This window comes from Cavia porcellus, unplaced genomic scaffold, assembly GCF_034190915.1.
Source record: "Cavia porcellus strain 051 isolate PalLab524CR breed Dunkin Hartley unplaced genomic scaffold, mCavPor4.1 scaffold_27, whole genome shotgun sequence".
NCBI classification, from domain to species: domain Eukaryota; kingdom Metazoa; phylum Chordata; class Mammalia; order Rodentia; family Caviidae; genus Cavia; species Cavia porcellus.
The window spans coordinates 32,596,680-32,619,134 of NW_026947510.1; the positions used below are offsets into that span (position 1 = coordinate 32,596,680).

The window sequence follows — 22,455 nt, forward strand, 5'->3', positions numbered from 1 at the left end:
GTAAGCAATGTGAAATATTCCATAATTAAAAGAATGTAATAAACTTCAGGGAGATATTTTTGTTTAAGAAGTACTTGGATTGTCCCAGAAACATGTCACTGAGGGTCAAAGCTCCAAACTCACTTAGAGCTACATGACCATGTTTTTCTGTTCCTTGTCCCTCACCACCCCAAATTGTTCTCTTTATAGATGACTAGGAATTTCCATGAGTTTTTTTTTTATTGTCTCCGATGTTCTTTGTATTTGTGTAAATCACAATTAATCTATCTGTAGGACCCCAAAGGAAACCGCGTCATGCAGTGGCAGAATCTCAAGTTAGAGCGTGGCCTCACACAGCTCTCCTTTCCCCTCTCGTCAGAGCCTCTTCTGGGCTCCTACTCAGTGGTGGTGCACAAGGAATCAGGTGGAAGGATGCACCACTCCTTCACTGTGGAGGAATTTGGTATGGATCATGGAAAATCATAGGACATTCTTCTTCATATCTGAACTTCTAAAGTCTAGAACTTGAGTTGATTTAGTTTTTTCATTTCCTATGGGTGAGATTGGATTTAGAGTAAAACTAATTAGACTTTATGTCCAATGAAGAAAGACATCAATGATTTGCATAGAAGACTTCCTATAACTTGGATATTCTGTGGCAATTTTTAGCATCAAAAAATATAAGATATGCTTATTTTAGGGACCATTTCATTATTTATCAGGGATCAGTTTGGTCCCTCAACGAAACTCTTCATTTTGAGAAAAACAAACAGATATACTGAACAATAGAGGAGCCTTTTCAAAGTCCTGAAATATTCCTAGAGAACTGGAAAATATTAATGTCCCAAAAGTTGAGAAACAGTCACCAATCACCAATTCTTTATCACAACCCACAGTTCTCCCCAAATTTGAAGTACAAGTGTCCATGCCAAAGAAAATCACTATTCTAGAACAAGAGTTTACTGTGTCAGTGTGTGGCCGGTAAGTTGACTTCTTTCTTTCTTTTTTTTTTTTTTTTTTTTTTTTTTTTTTTTTTTTGCAGCTTTTATTTTTATTAGTCTTTCATGGGAAAATATTTAAAGGGGACTCCAATTTGAAATATTTGACAACACAAATACTTTAAGTATTTGGGGGAGAATTCCCATCTCTATTCTGTTGCTTTTTCATTTTCATTTTCCTTGATTTATGTATCAGCATTACTATGTCTAAGGAGGGATAGAGAACTATTTCTACAGAGGCTGTACTGCTAGTGCTAAGATTAACTCTTAAAGCAACAGAGCTACACACAGAGAGAATATAAATTATGCTAGAGATTAATGGCTTTCCCTTAACTAGAAATAACAAAACATATATTAATGAGATAATTGACATATGGTTATAGAAAAAAATCAACTATCAACAGATTATTTACCTGAACTTCTAACCATAGTAGAAAAATAGCTTGGATTCATGATTTTTAGAGATAAATGTATACCCAAAGTATCACCTAACTCATCAGTCCTCATAAAGCATGCCACATATCTTTGGGCACTGCCATTTTTACCCAGGAAACTGAGAGCATGACCTCTTGAGATGATCCTTTCCACTCAATAACTCATGGTCCCAGCATCTTGGACCCCATCCCTGTAGTCCCAGAGTAATGCTAGCAGAAAGAACAGGCAAAGCAAGAAACCCTGTCCTTCCTAAAGACCATGTATGGTCTTTAGTAGCAGGAATGCAGCTGCTACTTGTCAGGCTCCTGCCAAGTATTATTTCACAGAAATGGCCACCAGCTTCCCAACCCCACCTAACTGGTGAGCTCTTGAAATTAGAGTACAAAGGACATTTCAAATAGGGAAGAAGTCAAATGCCCTGAAAACACATTCATTCATCACATATTTGTAGCACAATCCCGTTTTTATAAAATGTAAACAAAACTGTCCTCCTAACCTATTTTGAAACTGTTTCTTTGCTTTTTTTCTTTCTTTAAAATTAAAAAAGTAAAAAAATGTAAACAAAATATAAATAGAGATTTCTATTGAGAAAATACCATTACATTAATAGTTTGGGCACAGGGTCATAAAAAGTGTTTGTCTATCCTTTCATCTTTATTTTGTTTGTTTTTACTGGTGTTGGCTTTTTTTTAAATAGCTTTTGTAGTTTAAAAAAGAGGCACGTTTAAAATGATATCCAAATAAAAATCTGAAGGACAGCGATATGAAAAAAGAAAAATATAGTAAATCGTAGCATGCTGCACTGGCGGGTTGCTAAAAAAAAAATCATTGTTCAGTTTGTTTGCCCTAAATATTGAGTAAGTCATGCAGAAATCAGAGCAAAGTACAAAGAGTAGATATGGAGATTTTCTTTAAAAAGGAGGGGCTCGTTGTTCAGTTTGCTTGTCCTTAATATTGATTACTGCAGAAATCAGAGCAAAGTGCAAAGAATAAATATGTAGAGCCAAAGGAAACTGGAGATAAATAAAAAGTAGAGTGGTCCTCTATCTGTTTTTATTCATTTGGCAATGTTCTCCTGACAGATACACATATGGAAAGCCTGTCCCAGGAAACATAACTATGAGCATTTGCAGAAATTATAATAATCCTTCCGCATGCCTCAGTGAAGAGTCAAGGGCTTTCTGTAAGAAATACAATCAACAGGTAGGTTGAGAACTCGGCCTTCCAGGTACTAAGAATAAATGGAGTATTATCCAGCATGAGACACGCTGTGGTGCCAAGTCAGGAAAGGGTAACCTGGAAGAGAATTCCATACTTACTAGGCTTGTTTTCAAAACAGTAACTCACCACCACAGGAATTATTTTCTTCTAATTACTCTCTGTTGGTGCTCCAGAATAACAGAGGGTGAGCCATCCAAAGCCTCTATGGGTATCTACTTCCACAAAGAAAACAGGATACATACATGTATGTATGTATGTATGTATGTATATATATATATATATTTTTTTTTTTTTAATTGCTTTAGCTGGGAAAGGCGTCAGTCATTTCTCTTTCTGTGAACAAGAGGCAGGCTCATGGCTCCATCTAGAGGCCAGAGAGGTGAGGAAGTCCTCAAAGAGCAGCCAGGTCCCTGCCACAACCATCTATTTGGCAAGGGGCCCCAAGCTTTGTGAAGAGTTATCTGCCCACTATACTAAGATTACTCAAAACATACACAGCGGGGCTGGGGATTTAGCTCAGCGGCATAAGCGCCTGCCTTGTAAGCAGGCAGTCGTGAGTTCGATCCCTGGTACCGATAAAAACGAAAAAGACAAAAAAAAAAAAAAAAAAAAAAAAAACATACACAGCATTCCATCTCATTCTATCCAGGACATTTCAGATACTATGAACTTATACATAAGACATAGTTTTGCCAAGTAATAATAGTTAGTTTCTAGACAGTATATTCTATGGCCTCATCATAAAAAATGTCTAAATTATACTTTTGCCCCCAAAATCTGTTGACCACACATTAACTGAACACAGATCTGTTCAATATGACACATGTCATGTCTTTGTACTTTATGATCCCCTTAGCTAAACAGCCAAGGCTGCTTCATTCAGCAAGTGAAAACCAATGACTTCCAGCTAAGGAGGAAAGAATATGAAATGCGACTCCGAGTGGAAGCCAAGATCCGAGAGGAAGGGACAGGTTTGTGTCCAATGGGGTATAGGAGAAGGAAAAATGGATATTAACTTATTTCACTAGCCAAATTAGGAATTGTAAGGAAGGAAGTAGGATAAGAGGCTCCTGAATATTATTCTCCCAGAAATGAACTGATTATTTTCCTTCTTCTTCGTCGTTTGTAGGGGTGCAGTTGACTGGGACAGGATTCAGTGAAATCACAGCAACTATAACCAAACTCTCCTTTGTGAAAGTGGATTCATATGTTAGACCAGGAGTTCCCTTCTTTGGGCAGGTGAGATCTGACTGTAGTAAAACCCAGACTTACCTAATTTGTACCATAGACACAGTTTCTGCTAAAATTATGCCTAGTACTTATTAGTCATTAATATAAAAGAGGTAGAAAATATAACCAAAAAGGTAAAACCACATAAAAATAGACCTATTCACTTTATTTTTTAATTTTTTTATTTTAAAGATAGTAAAATCCAACAAAACAGAACAGAACAAAGCCAATCAAAAAAAAAAAAAAAAACTGGTACAGAACTTCAAAGCAGGATACTAGGAAAACAACGATAGCTACCATAGTATATCTTATCTTCACAATACTTGTCCAGTCCTTCAAATCAAAACAAAACAGAATAAAACCAATCAAAACAGAATATTGAATAAAACAAAATAATCAGAACAAACCAAAACACTGAGAATAATATTGTATTTCAAAGACAAGATAGAAGGAAATGCCCCATATATGCTATACTGCATATTGTCATCCTCCCAAGAGATGCTTAGACTGCTGGCCCCAGGCCTGTAAAATCAACCAGACAATACAAACATTTAGTTGTTTTATGTACTTAGTTGTTATCAATTCAGCCTCTCCTCTGAACCAGTAAGTTGCTTATGGGTGGGAGCAGTGGTTCTCAGCCCATGCACCGGTAGGCTCACGGGAGGCTTTGATTTTTCTCTTCCTGGAAGCCATGTGGATTGCACAGCTTACCAGAAAGGCTGGCTGGTTGGTTCCTGGTTGGATCCACCCAGTCCCAGCATGGCCAATTGTCAGGAAGTGCTGACTTTTCTCTTCCTGGAAGCCACATGATTTGCATGGCTTGCCAAAAAAGCTGGCTAGTTGGCTTCTGATCTATTCACTTTAAATTTGCATATGAAATTCTTCTAAAGCTCTATCAAAATTATGAAGATTTTTCTTTTTTACTTTCAAACAACAACATTATGTGATATCCTCCCATCTCCCTGTCATAGTTATAGTCAGGCAATTTCCAATTTTTATGGAAAAATAAAACCAATTTTCATAACCAATTAATAACAGAATAACAATAGTTATTGTACTGTGTATCATTATCCTCCAAGCAGTTACTCGGGACAAGACATAAACCAAAAAGATTCTTACCAAAAAAAATATAACACAAACTTTCTTTTGTGAACTAAGATAAAATATTAGCATGAATGAAACGAATTAGCATTTATATTGAATATTTTTAAAACAGAATGTATTTGAACTTCTTACTTTCTACTTATCTCTCCTCTATTTAGCTCTTCATTTGTATCTATATTATATATACATCTGGTTTTTATGACTTTCTATCAAGAATCTCAAAATCCATGGTAACCAGTTACACTATAAGTATAATCATATTAATTTTATAAGTTTTTTTAGAAGTGCAATAATAGGAATAAAATACCATCTAAGGTTTCCAGATTTTACATTTATAAACACAAAACATTTATTTCTATTGCCATTTTTCTATTATAAGCAAAAGGGCCAAGAGTCCTTTCTGACTCCAGAAGTCTGAAAAGACAGTTGTATGTATCTTGTGTGTAACTATCACCTTTCGTGTTCTCAATGGAGTTTCAGCTCTAGAAGCTTTAAAGGAGCCAGGTGCGGGATGTACACTTGTGATACCAGTACACTGGGAGACTGAGGCAAGAGGATTTCAAGGTCAAACCCAGCCTGCACAACTTAGTGATTCACCCAGACCCTGCCTCAAAATAAAAAATAGAACCAGGAGTAGGGGATGCCTGAGGATGCCTGGGTTCAATTTCTAGGATCACAATAAGAAAAATTAGACACAAGGTCTGTACTCAACAAAATGAAGTATATCAGGGCTGGGGATTTAGCTCAGCAGCATAAGCACCTGCCTTGTAAGCAGGCGGTTGTGAGTTCAATCCCTGGTACCGATAAAAAAACAAAAAAGACAAAAAAAAATAAAGCATATCCCAGAAAGTTTGATTATGTTGTGATAGCAAAACATATTGAGCAACTTTGGCTATTTCTCAAAATAAAAATGTAATATATTTTTTAGTTTCTCAGACATATATTTGTTTATAATTTATTGGTGCTAATTAACTGTAACATTTGTCATAAGGCAAAGAAGACAAAGAATCAGAATTTTATGACTATTTTTATCTTTGCATTTGGGTTAAATATTTCATTGACAAATGTAGATTTGATAAATCAACTATGAATACTGATCCAGTTTCCAACACAAAGAAATGATAGCAAGTTATCCTGATCTGGCCATTATATATATTATATACATGTATTGAAATAACATACTATGTGTTAATGGAAAAATTGTTTTAAATTTCAAAAAATAGTCCATAATTTAAAAATCACCAGTTTTACAATATGAACTGAATTATTCATCTGCTGAATTCAATCATCACAATAGATCACCCCTATTATTACCCTTCCATTCTATCCCTGTATAGTATTTTCTTTTTTTCCATAGGATTACTACTATATAAGTATATTTCTATGCTTGTTTAGCATCTATCTCTTGCACCGGACTGTAAGCTCTGTGATGCAAAGAACCTTTTATTATCCCCTGCTGTATCTTCAGTGTTTGGAACTGTGTATAACAGATAGGAGATACTCAAATGATCATTCTAATGAAATGATTATGATTGGTGCCTCTTAGTTATTACCCATAGAATTGATCCACAGTTTTTAATCTTCAGGTGCGCCTAGTGGATGGGAAAAATGTCCCTATGCCACATAAAATGATCACTATCACAGCCTCTGAAGCTAACTACCACTCCAATGCTACCACGGATGAGAACGGCCTGGTACAGTTCTCCATCAACACCACCAACATGATCGGCACCTCCTTGAATATCCAGGTGAGTTCGAGAAGAAGCTACCAATCAAATATCCTTGAAAATAAAGTTGTAAGCTAAAAAAAGAGAAAGTTCCAAGTTATGTTTATTCCTATGGGCAGGAAAAAATAGAAATTAGAAACCAATTTGAAGTCAATTTTTCAAGTTTATGAAAAGGAGACACTATAGGGTACTTAGGTGTGTCAGTTCCACTCTGTTGACATTAGTGGAAATGACACTAATGGAAAATAGTATGGTAGTTACTCAAAAACTGATAAAGCAGTATTGCCATGTAATCCACCAGTTTTACTTCTAAGTATACACTAGTGATCATCCTGTTACAGAGAAAGGTGAGTCTAAGTAACAAGAATGTATTTTTTAAAGCTGAAATAAAGGATTTTTAATATTTTTACCAAAAAAATTGTAATGTAAGAGGTAAATATGTGAAACCTGATTTAAATATTACACAATACAGAGAGGTATCAGGACATCACATATATCTCAATTACTTTTCTCTCCTTGCTAGGACAAAACACCTGACACCCAAAATGAAGAAAGGGAAGGTTTATTTAGCTCATTTTTTATAGAGGTTTCAGTCGATAATCAGCTGGCTCCAAGGCAGGGTAGCATGGCACAAGAGCAACACTTCAAGGCAGCAGCCAGAGTGAAAAGCGGGGAAACCAGGCTTCTTCTCCTCCCTTATATTGTACACAGGCCACTACCCACTTTAGAATGGGTGTAGCATTCACAAAATCTTGCCCTCTTTTGCACAGGGTGAGGGTATTTACAGAGTAAGAACCATGGCTCCCTCCTGAATCTCTCAGTCAAACTTCCAAACTTCTCAGGTTGACACAGTGTATCAACCATAACAACATGCTACCCATAAATGTGCATAATTTTATGTATTTATGTATCAGTTAAAACTTTTAAATTAATTTAAGCTTCAAAAACAGAAATTAAAAGCACACTCTCAAGGAGATATTTGCACACAAATGTTCATAGCAACTTGTTTTAGTAACTCAGAAGTAGAAACTACCAAGATAATCATCAATGCAATCATCAACATCAATCATCATCAATATGAATGGATAAACAAAAAATGTTTCAATATATGTGCAAGAAACTATTATCCAACCTTGGAAGGAAATACCATCACATGATACAAGATAGATAAATTTTGAAGCCATCATGCTAAGGGAAATAAAGCAGTCACAAGCAAATGCCATATGATTCCACTTATAATAAGTTACTTTTTAATTATGGTGTAAATAATTTTATATCTATTCTTATTCAAACTTTTTTCATAAAAGCATAGCTATAAGATGATTTGGGTAAACACTAAGGTTATGTGTATGTGATTCCATTATAAATAAAATACCTAGAATAAGTAAACCTATAGAAAATAAATTAGTGGTTAAGGGTTCGTGGTTCTAAAGTAGTCAAAATCGCAGAAATAGAAAATGGAATGACATAACCCCAGAATTCGGGAGGCTGATGCAGGAGGATCACTATAAGTTCAAGGCCAGCCTGGACTACATAGTGAGTTCAAGGTCAGACTGAATTATATAGTGAGACTATGTCCAAAAAGAGAGAGGGAGAGAAAGAGAGACAGAGAGAGAGAGAGAGAGAGAGAGAGAGAGAGGAAGGAAGGAAGGAAGGAAGGAAGGAAGGAAGGAAGGAAGGAAGGAAGGAAGAAACAAAGAAAGAAAGAAAGAAAGAAAGAAAAGAAGGAAGGAAGGAAGGAAGGAAGGAAGGAAGAAAGAAAGAAAGAAAGAAAGAAAGAAAGAAAGAAAGAAAGAAAGAAAGAAAGAAAGAAAAGATGAAATGAATAGTCATTGTCAGGAGCTTGGCAGAGGGGCTGTTTACTGAATACAAAGTTTTCATTACACAAGATGCAAAGTTCTGGAGATGCATTACACAACAGATATACTTAACTCTATAGATATGTACACTAAAAAATTATGAAGATGGTAATTATGCTGTGTGATTTTTAACTATATTTTTTAAAAATTGGGTTCAGAATTAAAATCAAATAAACAATAAAAATGTATTGACTCAATTCTACATTAAAGGAAAATAACTAGATAAACCTCTATGCTTTGATTCTTTACCTCTAAAAAGAGTAAAATATGAGTACCTAGCCAATATGTAGGGTAGATGTGAAGATTAAATAGTACAAGTTAAGCATTCAGTAGATTTCCTTTAATAATTACATAATTCTACTGTAAATCCCTTTATTCCAGATTAGTGTTTAGTTTCAGAAGTACTTCATGAACTGTCTTACTGTTCTTGTACTGCTATTTTAGAATAAATGGCCTGTTTCTATGCATACAACATTTTCAGTAAATCATATAATCTATTCACCAATAGAGATATAAATATATGTTTATAGTTATACAGATACAAAATGAGTATTGAATACTCATAGAAATGGGAATCCTCTACTCCGTGTACATAAAAATGGATAAGTAATGTATTTTATAGATTTGGCTTTAAGTAAGTGGAAGGAAAGCCTCTAATAAAGTGAAATGTTTACTCATTCGTTAAACAAGAAGTATCTTAAATGCTTCCCTTGTGCCAGGACTGTACTATCCCTGACAATGAAAATATTACTTTTAAATATTCCCCCTCTTTAATGATCATATTATCACTAGAATATAACATTGTGGTTGGAACAAAGTGTTTTTACATGAAGATTCACTCAGGTTATTTGTGAACTTGCATGAGAGTAGGAGAAGCTTGGAAAAAGCTAAGGAACAACTTCTACATGAAGGAAAGCTGAATACAAGCCAAATAGAGCCTATTAAGTCTTCCAGCCCAGAACTGCATGAAAGACATATAAAAAATAATCAACCTAAGTAGCCCTGAGAAATTAAACTTCAGCTAACCCACCTCCCCAACTCTTTAACCAGTGACCTGCGCAAAAGTGTTCTCAAATCCCTGAGCTTGCAATATTTCATTTATTAATAATACCTCACTGAAACCCAAGATGAAAGAGACAGGTACTTTCAAAAGTACAATTTTCCAATTTCTAGAGATCACTTACTCTTCTCAATGAGGTTTCATAGCACCAATGTCCCTATCTTCCTATGTACCTAGGTAAGACAGCCAAGAAAATTTTTAGCAAGCTGCAGAGCAAAGGACACTTCCTTGTGTGCTCTTCAAATAGGCAAAACTAGCTAGATTCAGGATCCTCTGCCATGTGGAGGTACAAATCATATCTGCATTTGATACCTAAAAACAAAGATCCTTCTCACTGCAGAGCTAAGATTTCTAGCTATTAAGTAGAGAAATAGTCTTACACAGGACAATCCATACCTGACATACTGTCTAAAAATAACACTTTTATCTGATCCTTCAGGTCAAACACAAGGATTCTACTAACTGTTATGACTACCAGTGGCTATTAGAAGCAAATGAAGGTGCATCCCACACTGCTAATGCTGTATTCTCCCTGAGCCGTAGCTTTGTCCATCTTGAGCCACAGCTTGGGAAACTGCCATGTCACCAAACTCAAACATTCAAGGCACACTATATTCTAAAGGGACAGGAGCTGAAGGAGCTCGTCTTCTATTATGTGGTAAGAACAGAAATCATGCTCTGACTCCTCTGTAGCCAGAAGTTCTCCATGAGACAAAAAATGATAAAGCTGTTTGGGCATCAGTATTTTGACTTCTCATCCATTTTTTTTTTATGTCTCATTTCCCTTGGGTCTGATTATTACCAAGTCTGGAATAAGATCACTATAGGCAAATTAAATGTCTTTTTATTTCTTTTTTTTTTTTTTCAGATAATGGCAAAGGGAGGCATTGTGCAATCTGGGACTTACGTGCTTTCTGTGGAGCAGGGAAATAGTGAGTATTTCCGTAATCTCCACATTTCTGATCCACTCTGGCCCATTCAGTCTTACACTAAGAGATCAGGAATACTTTCAAATACAGACAAATTTCCATCTAAGTACAATAAAGAGAAAGTTAAGGGAGGGAAAATAGGAATGTTTCCTTCTTCCACTTTTATCAAATATTTTTGTCTTGCCCTATTCTGTTTAGATTATATAAAATGTAGACATTATATACATGTTACACTTATTCCAAATTTTTGCCGTAAATAGTTATGGGCCCTCTTTTCCAAATCAGAGACATTTCAGAATTGTGTTAAGAGAATGGAGTGGGGGGAAGGTAACATCTTGGGATGCCAGGTCTTATACTGAGTCATTTATGTCCATAAAAACATTCCTTGTATTAAGGAAGTTACAAGGTATGAGGGCTAAATTGGATGTTTTTACTACTGAATGAGACTTCTCTATAAGCAAGTATAAACTTTTTAAAGTTTCTCTGATTCTAAAGGAGTCTAAACACTGACTTGCTGGGAAATTATCAACGAACTATTCCTTTCATGCTTGTCGCAACAGAGAAGCACCAAGGTAGATTTGAGACCATCTACATTATTATTCAAAAAATAATGGTCAAAGTAGCATAACCTTCTCTTAAGGAGAAAAAGCTGTGTGTGTCATACAAGAATAAAGGGGATGTAAGTACAAATATAATGTGTTAAACTCTTACTGCTGTATCTTATAGCCTCATGATCCATTCCCCTCTTCCAAGTGAGATCTAGATCAAACAGAAGCAAAGCAGATCTCTTCATACCTTTAGGTAACATCAGAGCCTCATAAAGTTTAGAAAAAGCTTGAAATTTGTGAGAAGTTTATTTACAAGTTATATAGGAGAAATGGTTTTCAAAAAGTTTTTTTCAAATGGTAATGTTCTTAGAGATATGTACCATTTATGATAGCAACTACTAGAAACAGTAAATAAACTATTAGCGGAGCAGGGAATCTATTCTGTGGAGCAAGGAATTTATTTAACAGTAAACAATTAATAGTAAATAAACTATTAGTGGAGCAGCTAAAAGGCTTTAGCAGCAGAATAATTTTATTTCAGCCCTAGGAAGATGTCTAACCCATGCTTTTTCCCCTCTGTGCTCCAGCGAAAGGTCATTTTTCAGTGTCAGTCCCTGTGGAGTCAGACTTAGCTCCTGTTGCTCGAGTTCTCATCTATGCCATTTTACCTTCTGGGGAAATAATTGCGGATTCTGCAAAATATAATGTTGAAAATTGTCTAGACAACAAGGTGAGTTCTTTATATTATAAAATTTCAACATTTCAAACTAATAGTTACTACCTCACCGGTATTTTTTATATCTGATCACTGAGCTCAGTGAAGCGAATTCTCTGGGAACATTTGATGAGGCCAACAGCTGGTTCATTTTGCAAAATTCTCTATGCAGCACTATCTCTTACCATGTCACATTTCTTACTCTCTTCCTTTTTTCCATAATGAAATTTTGAGAGGCATACAGCTCAAAACATGCAATTTTAAGACTATCAATAAACAAAACAAAGTAGAGGAGCACTTAGACCCATTTACATTCCAAATTTGGTGAGTACCTCATCTATTGAAGAGTTTAAAAATGACACTTCAAAGTTAATAGTTTCTAAGAATCATTATGAATTGTTACAATGGCTCAATTAAATTTTGAGGATCAAAGCAAAGTACGAAGGACAAAACTTCAATACTGGTATAACGCCAACTTCCAGGAAGGCAAGCAAAGTAGTTATGCATCAAATTTCAGGAACATTTCAAAAGCATAGGTGAATACATGGTGAAATTTAAAACTGTGTTTTTCTGACCTTTCTCCCCAATTTCACAGGTGAATTTAAGTTTCAGTGAAGGACAAAGTCTTCCAGCCTCAAAAACACACCTCCGAGTCACAGCTTCTCCTCAGTCCCTCTGTGCCCTTCGAGCTGTGGACCAAAGTGTGCTGCTCCGGAAGCCAGAAGCCGTGCTCTCTGCATCCTCTGTGAGTTCCCCTCCACCATGGGGATCAGAAGGAACCGTGCAAGGGGCTCAGAGCAAGGGGAAATGCTTGAGTAAAATAAGATCTCTTAAAATTATATTGACCTGTTCAGACATGGTGGAGCATACCTGTAATCCCAGCACTCAAGAGGCTGAGGCAGCAGGATTGCTGTGTTCGAGGCCAGTTTAACCTACAATGTGAATTTAAGGCTAGTCTGGACTACATAGCAAGACCATGTCTCAAAAAAAAATTATTTTGATCATTTGCTTAAGGTTTTCAGCTCTTTTGTATGTAGCTTCCATCACAATAAGGAAGATAATTTCATATTCTCCTCTCTTTCTCTCTCTCCATACACACACATATACACACATGCAAACACACACTATTAGCTTGAACCAGTGAAATAGAACACAAAATTATTATGTTGAGCCAAATTTTAAAAAATCTTAAAGATAAAATGTAGCAAAAATTAACCATAAAAGGGCTTATAATTCATTCAGTTATGTTGAGTCTTGCTCCAGGTCATACAGCAATTCAAACCTAGATGTGCTGTCAGGTGGGTGTCTCCATACACAGTGCGGAGAGGATATAAGACAGACGGCAAAAAATGCTATACAAGGGGTACAAATATGCAAAATGGAAGAAAAAATTAACTCTCACCAAGGAATCAGAGAAGTCATTCATAAGTTATATTTATACAATGTAAAAGACACCACGTAATATTCAAAGTCCCTGAAGCCCCAGCATTACCTAATAAACCAGTAATATAGGTTTTCAATACATTTTTAATGTTTATACCTGGGAATGGGAGAAGGTGAAAGACAAGGGAGATGAAGGGGAACTACAAATGATCAGGATAATACATGTATTTACCAATACTCCATGTTTAACATAGTCATCACTTATCACAAACATATACTAATTTTTAATTTTAATTAATTTATTTTTAATTTTTGAAAAGCCTAATGGAAGTGATACATTTGCTTATACTAACACTTCAGTCTAAATAGCATTTCAGATTTTTGTTTTTATAAGAATTGTATAAATTTAAATAATAATGTCTTAAACATAGTTTTTGATAAAATGTATATACAATCCCTGATGATCAAACATTAGTAAAAATGATTCCTATGTAAATAATATTATTCAATAAAATATTTTAAAATATGTAGTTACTATAAAAAGCAATTCAAGGTATGTTATCACACCTAACTACTTAAAGACATGTACTAATAGCAGTTTGCTCATATCTTCAACTTTTCAGTATGAGGCAAATTGGAGTAAGTTTTTACTGAAGTTTTTTCTGTCAAAATTTCATAAAGGGGAATTCTATTGTTTTATTTCCCTAAAGTGGAAATTTACAAGAGAATAATTCTTACTTGTTGGTCCTCTAAGTAGGATTTTAAATGAAAATATTTATAAATTTAGAGAAAATACTACATACATTTCAATAGTGGAAGACAAGGATATATGGTAACATTAATATTCTACCTTTGAATGACATGATTTTTAATTCTCAAAGGTTTTTTAAATTATCACAATTCTGGTTGGGAGATAAACCAGAGTCCTATTTAATAATAATACTGTCATAATTGTTTTTGTTAACAGCTTATTAAATAAAAATGAATATGATAATATTCATGTGTTTTTGCTAATAATAAAGCAGATACTTTCTGGTATTTAGCACTGTGATACTAGTTCCTCTCAATTTTTGATTAATATTTTACTAATAAAGCACTTGGCTCCAGGTAATATAATTCATCCAGTACATGTTTATTTAATTTCTATTGTATTCTAGGAATTATACTAAGTGCTAAGAATCTAAAAGTGAACTGGAAAAAGAAAAATCTATGTCTATGGAATTTACACATTCATAGATAAGACAAAATACATCATGTGCTTTAGAAAAAAATTAAGCAGGGAAGGAAAATAGGGAATGTTAATAGGGAGCTGTGTTTGAGAAATTGCCTCAGTTTATCAGACTATGCTAATCTATCCTTTTCAATCAGTTTCTCAGTCCTACAAATATAGTACATTGAGCCTGTCAGCATTGTTACATGTCTTCCTCTTTTTGAACAGATTTGAAAACACTATTTTCAGTATTTTATGAACTTATGCATTGTGTGAAGATCTGGAGCATCTTGTTTCCATGAATAACATACCTTAGAAAAATAATCTCCTGTCCAAGAAAAGATATATGTAGTACTTTTCATGTGTCTGTTTAAAAAGCATGTTCAATAATTTTGCTATAAACAGGGCCAGTTGCTAGCCACAAGGCAGAGACAAAACTATCAATTCTTTCTATTATCCTGAAGTTTTACTATATAATGCCTCATATGTAGAACCATTTCTCAATAAGTAGTTTTATTTTATTTTATTTTAATGTTAAGCCTAGTGTTTGCCTCTGAATGATATGACCTAGTAATATTGTGACCCTTGATTAATTAGATGGGAATATTTTTGTCTGAAACTGGTAAACATTTCAAAATGGAAAAACTGTTCAGAGAAAATGATTTATACCTCTAAAATTATCAAAGTGGTAAGGTCACTCCAAGAATACTAGTGGTGATTATGCTTATCCTTTGCTTCTCGCACTTAAAAAATAAGCCACAAATAAGTTTCCTCTGCAATGCACAGGTTTATGCGCTGCTACCAGTAAAAGATCTCACTGGTTTCCCTGGACTCCTGGGTCAACAGGAAGAAAACGACGGAGAGTGCGTCAGTCTTTACAACACCTATATTGATGGAATCCTGTATTCCCCGGAACCCAACATAAATGAAAAAGATATGTACGGCTTCCTAAAGGTGAATTCTTTACATTGGAGAGCATCAATTCTTAAGGTTCTTAAAATATAATACATGCCTGAGATTAAGGAATAGAGAGAACAAATGACTTATCCAAAGTCACTAATTATAGCAGATCTGCTAAAAACAGCAGAATCAGGACAGGAATTTTTAGACTATTAAACAAGCTTTCTTTATCACTGAAATTCATTGTTTTGCAATATTTACAATTGTCACTTACATAAGACAGTTGCCATTGAAAGAGTTTAAATGACAAAATTATCTTTGTAAATTTATTGAACATTCATTCTATAACTGTGAGCATTAAAATTTAATATTAGACGAATTGGACCATTTGTTATATTCAATAAAAATAGGTATTGGCATATATATATATATACACATATATATATTATAATATACATATATATGGTGATCATTTCCTTTACAGGATATGGGCTTAAAGGTATTCACCAATACAAAAATTCAAAAACCCCAATTATGTGCGCATGTGCAGAAGTTTGAAGTACCTACAATGGCATATTCCTATTCAGGTAAAAATATCTTGTCTAAAATATTAAACCAAATAAGAAAAATTTTAATCACAAAAAAAGGACTTGTGATTCAGATACCATGAAGTTTTTGCTCCTAGTTAAACAACAATACAAGTCCAACTTTGATTGTGTTAACACTCCTACAGATGAAAATCTGGAAAAATACCAGGCAGACTGAGCAAAGTACTAGAAGACAGATGTACAGGTGAAAAATAAAGGAAAGGATTAACTCTGCTTAAGGAGTTCAGAAAGTCATTCACGAGGAATTTGCTTATGATAAAAGATGTGCCAAAAAGAGAAAATTTCCAGGGACAACATCAGTATAAACAGTAATTAAAATGTTCACAGAACAGGACCACATTCTCCTCAATCAAATTAAAAAAAAAAAACTTCTTTTAACTTTCCCAAAACATCAGCCATTGCTCATTTAGAAATCATACCATTCATCAAAGATGCAGGCCACTTTTTAATCAGTATTTAGTGTATGTATATTGTCAAAGTACAATTGAACATAAGTTGAGTGCAAGCAAAAGGCCATCAAAATCTAAAAATGCATTCAATGAGAATCAATTGGCCATATGAAATTTACTGTAAAGATTATCAAACATTTTTAAGTTTACTTTAAGATTTATAGTAAACTTGTGTAAGAATATATGAGATGATTAAAATGTGTCCATTAAATTTTTAAATGCTTATTACAGTCAAAAACACACTGACATTAATCCCCCTCAAAATATTCTCCCTTGCTTCAAAAAGCTTATCTCATTGTTCTTAACCACATTCTGAATTGGCTTGGAATTTCATTTTAATAAGCTCTTTATAAGATTTCTTTAAAACTATGGTGACTAGGAGTGCTGAGTGCCATCCAATGGAAAGGCATGTTTGTAAAAATGTTATGGTATGTCTTCATCTACCTTGTTCATAGGATTTATCACCATGCTACTTGTGGCTCTCCCCTAAAGCCAAAAGGAGTATGGAAGGTAAATGTTTGAAACCAATCCAAGACATTGAGGCAGCCTTAACAGCCCAACTAAACACACTCAAGAAAGAGGACTCCAGAACTGCTTCAGAAAGTGGCAAGATGTGAGGTTAAGTGTGTTGCAAGAGAGGGTGATTAATTTTGATGTAAATTAACAGTATTGTGTCTTTTGCTGTTATAAATTTTTAACTTATAGACTCACTGTATATTTTACCACACCACATCAATGCATATTTTCCTTATAAAACTGCTCATTAAATATTTACCAGGCTGAAAGAACTTAACACAGGTTTTCTGACACAGTAGGGAATAAAGGGTCTTTTTTGCCTTTGATCTTTTCACTGTTGTAAACTTTCTCAAATTCACTATCTTGACTTCTCTATTACAACTTTTCTGTTTTCACAAAGGAACCCACCAACAGCAACTTGACCCCCAACCCATACCATAGTGCTCTCCACTTAGCCGGATGGGGGCTCACAGGACCCCACAGAGTCTTGCCCCACAGACAGCCCACGGCATGTTACACAGTTCCCATATTCCCTATTTGTGATGCTCTTCTCCAGCTCAGCTTGTTCTCATACTTCAGAATTCAGCAAAAACATCATCTCCTCCTACAAACTGTCCCTCGGTACTGAAGTGCCAGCTTCTGGCTCCTTTAGTGGCATCTGCTAAAATCTCTCATAAGTATCATCTTTATATCTATTGTTTTCATTGTCTCTTCTACAAAAGAATCATCTTCATTCCGGAGCGGACCAAGAAGGGTACCTGCAGTAGGAATAGCCGCAACTTATTCAGAGCCTCCAAAAGAGACTGTACGAACGTATTTCCCTGAGACATGGATTTGGGACTTGAAAGTGACAGAGTAAGTAACTTCCTTTATATATTAGATTCAATAAGATAGATGCCTTCACAATTTTTAATTCTTAGATAATTTTTCTTTTATATATTTAAGACGTACATTATATACATACATATATAGTGAAATAATTTCAACAGTGAAGCAAATTAACATCATCTACCATGATTACATTGTGTGTGTTAAGATGACCTAAAATCTATTCTCTTCGCAAATTTTCAGTATACAATACTGTTAACCATAGTCCTCGTGCTGTTCATTACATCTCTAGATTTACTCATCCTACGTAACTATTACTTTGTACCTTTTGACCTGCTTCTTGTCACTTGTCACCACCACCATACCTTGTTACTGTTTGTATATATTCACCCTCTTTAGATTCCATATTCATGTAAGCTCATACAGTATTTTTCCTTCGGTGTCTGAGTACCTATAGTTCTGAGGGAGGGGTTTTGATTCTTTAAGGAATATACCCAGAAGAGGGATTTGTTTTTATTTATCTCCATATTTCCCATAAGTCTGTACTAATTTACATGTCTTCCAATTGTACACAGAGTTCTCTTCTTCACAGCCTTACCAGCTTTTTAAATCTCTTTTCTTTTTTTAAAGTACTCATTCTAATAGATGTGATGTGATAGCTTCTTATGGTTTTAATTTGCTTTTTCCAGATAGTGAGATTGAGTATATTTTCATTTACCTGGTGGCCATTCTGTTCCCTTTTGAAAAATGTCTATCAATTACCCTGACCACTATTTAATCAGATTTTGATTTTGTTTGTTTTTGTTTTGTTTTAGCTGATGAGTTGTGAGTTCCTTATATATTTTCTGTATGTTAGTCTCATCACATATAGGATTCACAAATATTCTTTCTACCCTTAGGGTGCTTTACATTTTTTTTTTGGCACTTTGAATGTATCACCCCATTCCATTCTATTTTGCAAAGTTTCTTCTGAAAAATATTCTGATAGTCATAGCTTCCATTGTTTGTAACAAATAACTTTTCTCTTACTGCTTTCAAAATTCTGTTTTTATTCTTCTGTCTATTATAATATGTATGAGTTGTGTTTCCTTGAATCCATTTTATTGGCCTTCTTTAGGCTTGCTGTATCAAGATTTATATTTCCTTCACCAATTTAAGCCATGATCCCTTTAAATAAGTTGTCTGACTCTTTCTTATTTTTCCTTTTGAGATTCTGATAATGGATATGCCTATCTTTTTATGGTGTCCCATAAATCTATTATGCTATTGTCACTCTTTTTTTTTCCTTTTTGCTCTTCAAATCAAATGAATTCACATGACCTGTCTTCAGATTTGCTGATCCTTTCACTAATTTGCTCTACTCCTCTAAGGAACCCCTCCAGTAAATTTTCCAATTCAGTTGTCTCCTTCAGATCTACGATCTCTATTTGGTGATGCTTATATTTTCCCCTTTTTGTTGGAATTTTTATCTTGTTCATACATTTATCTTCTGAGCTCAATGAGCATCTTTTATGACCATGCTCTAAAATTCCCAGCTAAATAAATCACCTATCTCCATTTCAGTATAGTTGATTTCTGGAGATCTGTCTTTTCCTTCGTTTGAAACATTTTTCCTGTTTCTTTTTTTCTTTGACTCTTTGTGTTAGTTTCCGTACATAAGACAACCACTTCTCCCAGAATTGTTATACCCATCTCATGCACAAGATGCATTTTACCCATCAATCCAGTCAAAGATTCCAGATAGCTCTCAAACCTTTGTGCTTATCAAACCACTACCTCTGTTCTGAGTAGCCCCAAGGAGATAGTGTATACCAAAACTCACCTTGCCTTGAGATGGGAAAGATGAACACTAATCCCTGGAAATTCAGTTAGGAAATTGGCTATTATGTGGACAGTCCAATTCCTTCCATCCTCAAGTAGAGGCTGGAAACTGAAGCATACCTTCCACTCACTCTGCCCAAAGCTGGGGAAAGAATCTGTGACAAATGCCTCCCTCCACTGTTGTTCACACTGTACATACTTTCAACGCTTCACTTTGCTTTTCAGTTGCTCTTGGGATTCAAACAAATATCTCTTCCTTTTTGTTCCCAGAGACAGCCAAGTTGGCTGGACACTTAGCTCTATCTCTACCCAGTAAACGGAGGATCCATGCTCCCATTCAAGTGTCCAGAGGACTACTCATTTCTCCTTTAGCTCCTAGGTGCAAGATAACTAAAGGTCTTATCCACAGGCCTGAGAAAGTTGGGACATCAAGCATGTAGACAAGCCTTTTGAGGGAGAAACAAACAACTGAATGCTTTTGCATGTTCTCTTTGCACTGACAGTCATTGAAAGTGCTAACGCATCGATTTAAAACCATCTCTTTGTTCTCAGTGATCAAAGTAGACTTGAGAATACAAATATAGGCCACTCCCAGAGGCAGATAATTTGGGGTAGGAGTTACGGAAGTTGGAGTTCTTGATGTATTAACAAATCCTTCCCAGGGCAATGATAGAGACTTAGTTTTATCACTGAAGTGAGTTATGTGGAAAATGTGGGAAATGGCCACAGTCCCATTCAGAGGCTAAGAAGGGAAATGTTTACCTGCCTCTTCTGCTTTCTGATGAGGCTACTTAGAAGTGCAAACCTCAGTCAACAACTGGGAAAATGCATAGACAAACCTTTCTGGAGAGAAACTCGGAAGCATTCATTAGCTTTTCAATATCCAACTACCTCTTTTACACTTGTTTTCAGGCGAGGTTTAACATAAATACTGTTATGAAGTTTCATTAATCTAATTGAATCAGAACTAAGAAATTCTTACAAAAATTTAATTCAAGGATTTCCAGAAAAGAAGCATAAGGGCTAAATATGACCAAGTATCATACATATTTAGAACTATGAGATCCTTTATTAGTCATCAGTCTTGGGCTAGCATAGAATCAGTCAGGCCAGATATACACAGTAGCAGCAGAAATAAAAATTATAAGCCTGCTCCCAGTGGAACAGTATTTTATAGATGAGAACTTAAGGACAGCCTCATATTATACATTCTATTTTTTACCATATGATCTATAAAGAATTATTTCCCAATTATATGTCTATAAGAGATTCTAACATAGATTAGAATTGGAAAGAGAAGAAATGGCCTCATATTTTTCTATATTGAGACTTGATTATACCCTTCATTTTTAGTATTTCTGTAGACTCATTTATAGTAAAGTTATAAGTGCCTCTCTTCAAGGAAGGCGTTATTTAACAATTTGCTTTCTGTCCCTAACATCATCACCTTCCTAGCTCATCAGGTGTGGCAGAAGTAGAAGTAACGGTCCCAGACACCATCACAGAGTGGAAGGCAGGGGCCTTCTGCCTGTCCAATGATACGGGGCTTGGTCTTTCCCCCACCGCCTCCCTCCGAGCCTTCCAGCCCTTCTTTGTGGAGCTCACGATGCCTTACTCTGTGATCCGTGGTGAGGCTTTCACGCTCAAGGCTACTGTATTGAACTACCTTCCAGACTGCATCCGGGTAAGGATCTCTCTTTCTTAAACTGAACACAAATTAACAGTCAAGTAAATTAACAATTGTATTTTTAGGAATTCTGACAAATGCTTGTATACAAGATGTGATCAACAGAGAAATACCACTATCAGAGAAATTGTCATATGACATATATAGATAAAGATAGTAGTTGCTGATATCTCTAAATGCCAAATCACAAAAACAAATTTCTAGCCCTTATCAAGCCCTTTTGAATTAGGTACTTCGTGCAAATTAAAATTTCTAACAAGGACCAGAGTCCTTGTATGATATGCCCAAGGCTCTGGGTTCACTCTCCAGCAATGCAAAAATGAAAGCAAAAAGACTTCCAACATGGACAACACATACCAGTGCTTTCTTTTGTACCAGATAATCCAGCTTTCAACTTCTACATTCTCTACTTTTCCTAGCTCACTCATTATATTCAGCCTCATTTTAAAATTTGCTTGCAAACATCTTACCTTTGATGAAACCATAGCTATGTAGATACTGTATACTCTGCCAGGAGAGCAGAGGGGATGGTCCAGCCCATCTCATAGACAATGAAGTAGAGCTCACACAAGGCAAAGGGCCATCGCTGCCTTTCCTCTCCTCTGCCCTGCCGCACAAAAGAGCAAACTACCCCTAAAATGCTAACATCTAAATACAAATTCACCACAATGTTCTAAATGTACTTGGTTTTCATTTATATAATCATTGCTATAATCAATAAGTACCCTGAAATCTAACCATTTCCTCAATATGCTTTTTTTCAAACACATTATCCCTTGGTCTCCTTCTGCCTCTAATCCCTTTGTCTCTTGTATGGTTTCAGATCAGTGTGCACCTGGAAGCCTCTCCCAAATTTCTAGCTGAACCTAAGGCTAAGGAACAGGAGTCTTACTGTGTCTGTGGGAATGAGCGGCAAACTGTGTCCTGGGTTGTAACCCCGAAGTCGTTAGGTAAGATACAGTCTCCTAGAGCATGTAATTCTCTTCTGAGAAAGTGAATATCTCAGTACAATCCTTAGAGCCCATGCTATTTTCCTCACGTGAAGACCTCCAGATGGGAGGATTTTTTTTCCTTTCACCCTAGCATGCTTGAAAGGGTCTCCACATTTTTACCTCCACCTCCATGAGAATTCTCAAGGTTTTGGCTGCTTCCAATCCTGTTCTTTCGTTTTTATGAAACAAAAGTTTATAAAGCAGTAAGCACTTGTACATTTTAACTTAGGAAGGGTAGAGGAAGGGAAAGATGATA

The 22,455-nt window shown here is 35.3% G+C and overlaps 1 protein-coding gene across 2 annotated transcripts in view; it reads left to right on the plus strand.

The window, feature by feature from the left end:
* LOC100192394 (alpha-macroglobulin) overlaps positions 1-22,455 on the plus strand; it is a 48,781-nt gene that overhangs the window by 4,687 nt on the left and 21,639 nt on the right. For both annotated transcript variants that reach the window (XM_063237570.1, NM_001173052.1), the window contains 15 exon segments: positions 274-442; positions 876-960; positions 2,495-2,615; positions 3,490-3,604; positions 3,763-3,872; positions 6,554-6,715; positions 10,053-10,271; positions 10,482-10,545; positions 11,678-11,820; positions 12,401-12,550; positions 15,185-15,352; positions 15,783-15,885; positions 17,594-17,726; positions 20,976-21,204; positions 22,031-22,157. In XM_063237570.1, coding sequence (XP_063093640.1) covers positions 274-442; positions 876-960; positions 2,495-2,615; positions 3,490-3,604; positions 3,763-3,872; positions 6,554-6,715; positions 10,053-10,271; positions 10,482-10,545; positions 11,678-11,820; positions 12,401-12,550; positions 15,185-15,352; positions 15,783-15,885; positions 17,594-17,726; positions 20,976-21,204; positions 22,031-22,157 — 2,098 coding nt within the window.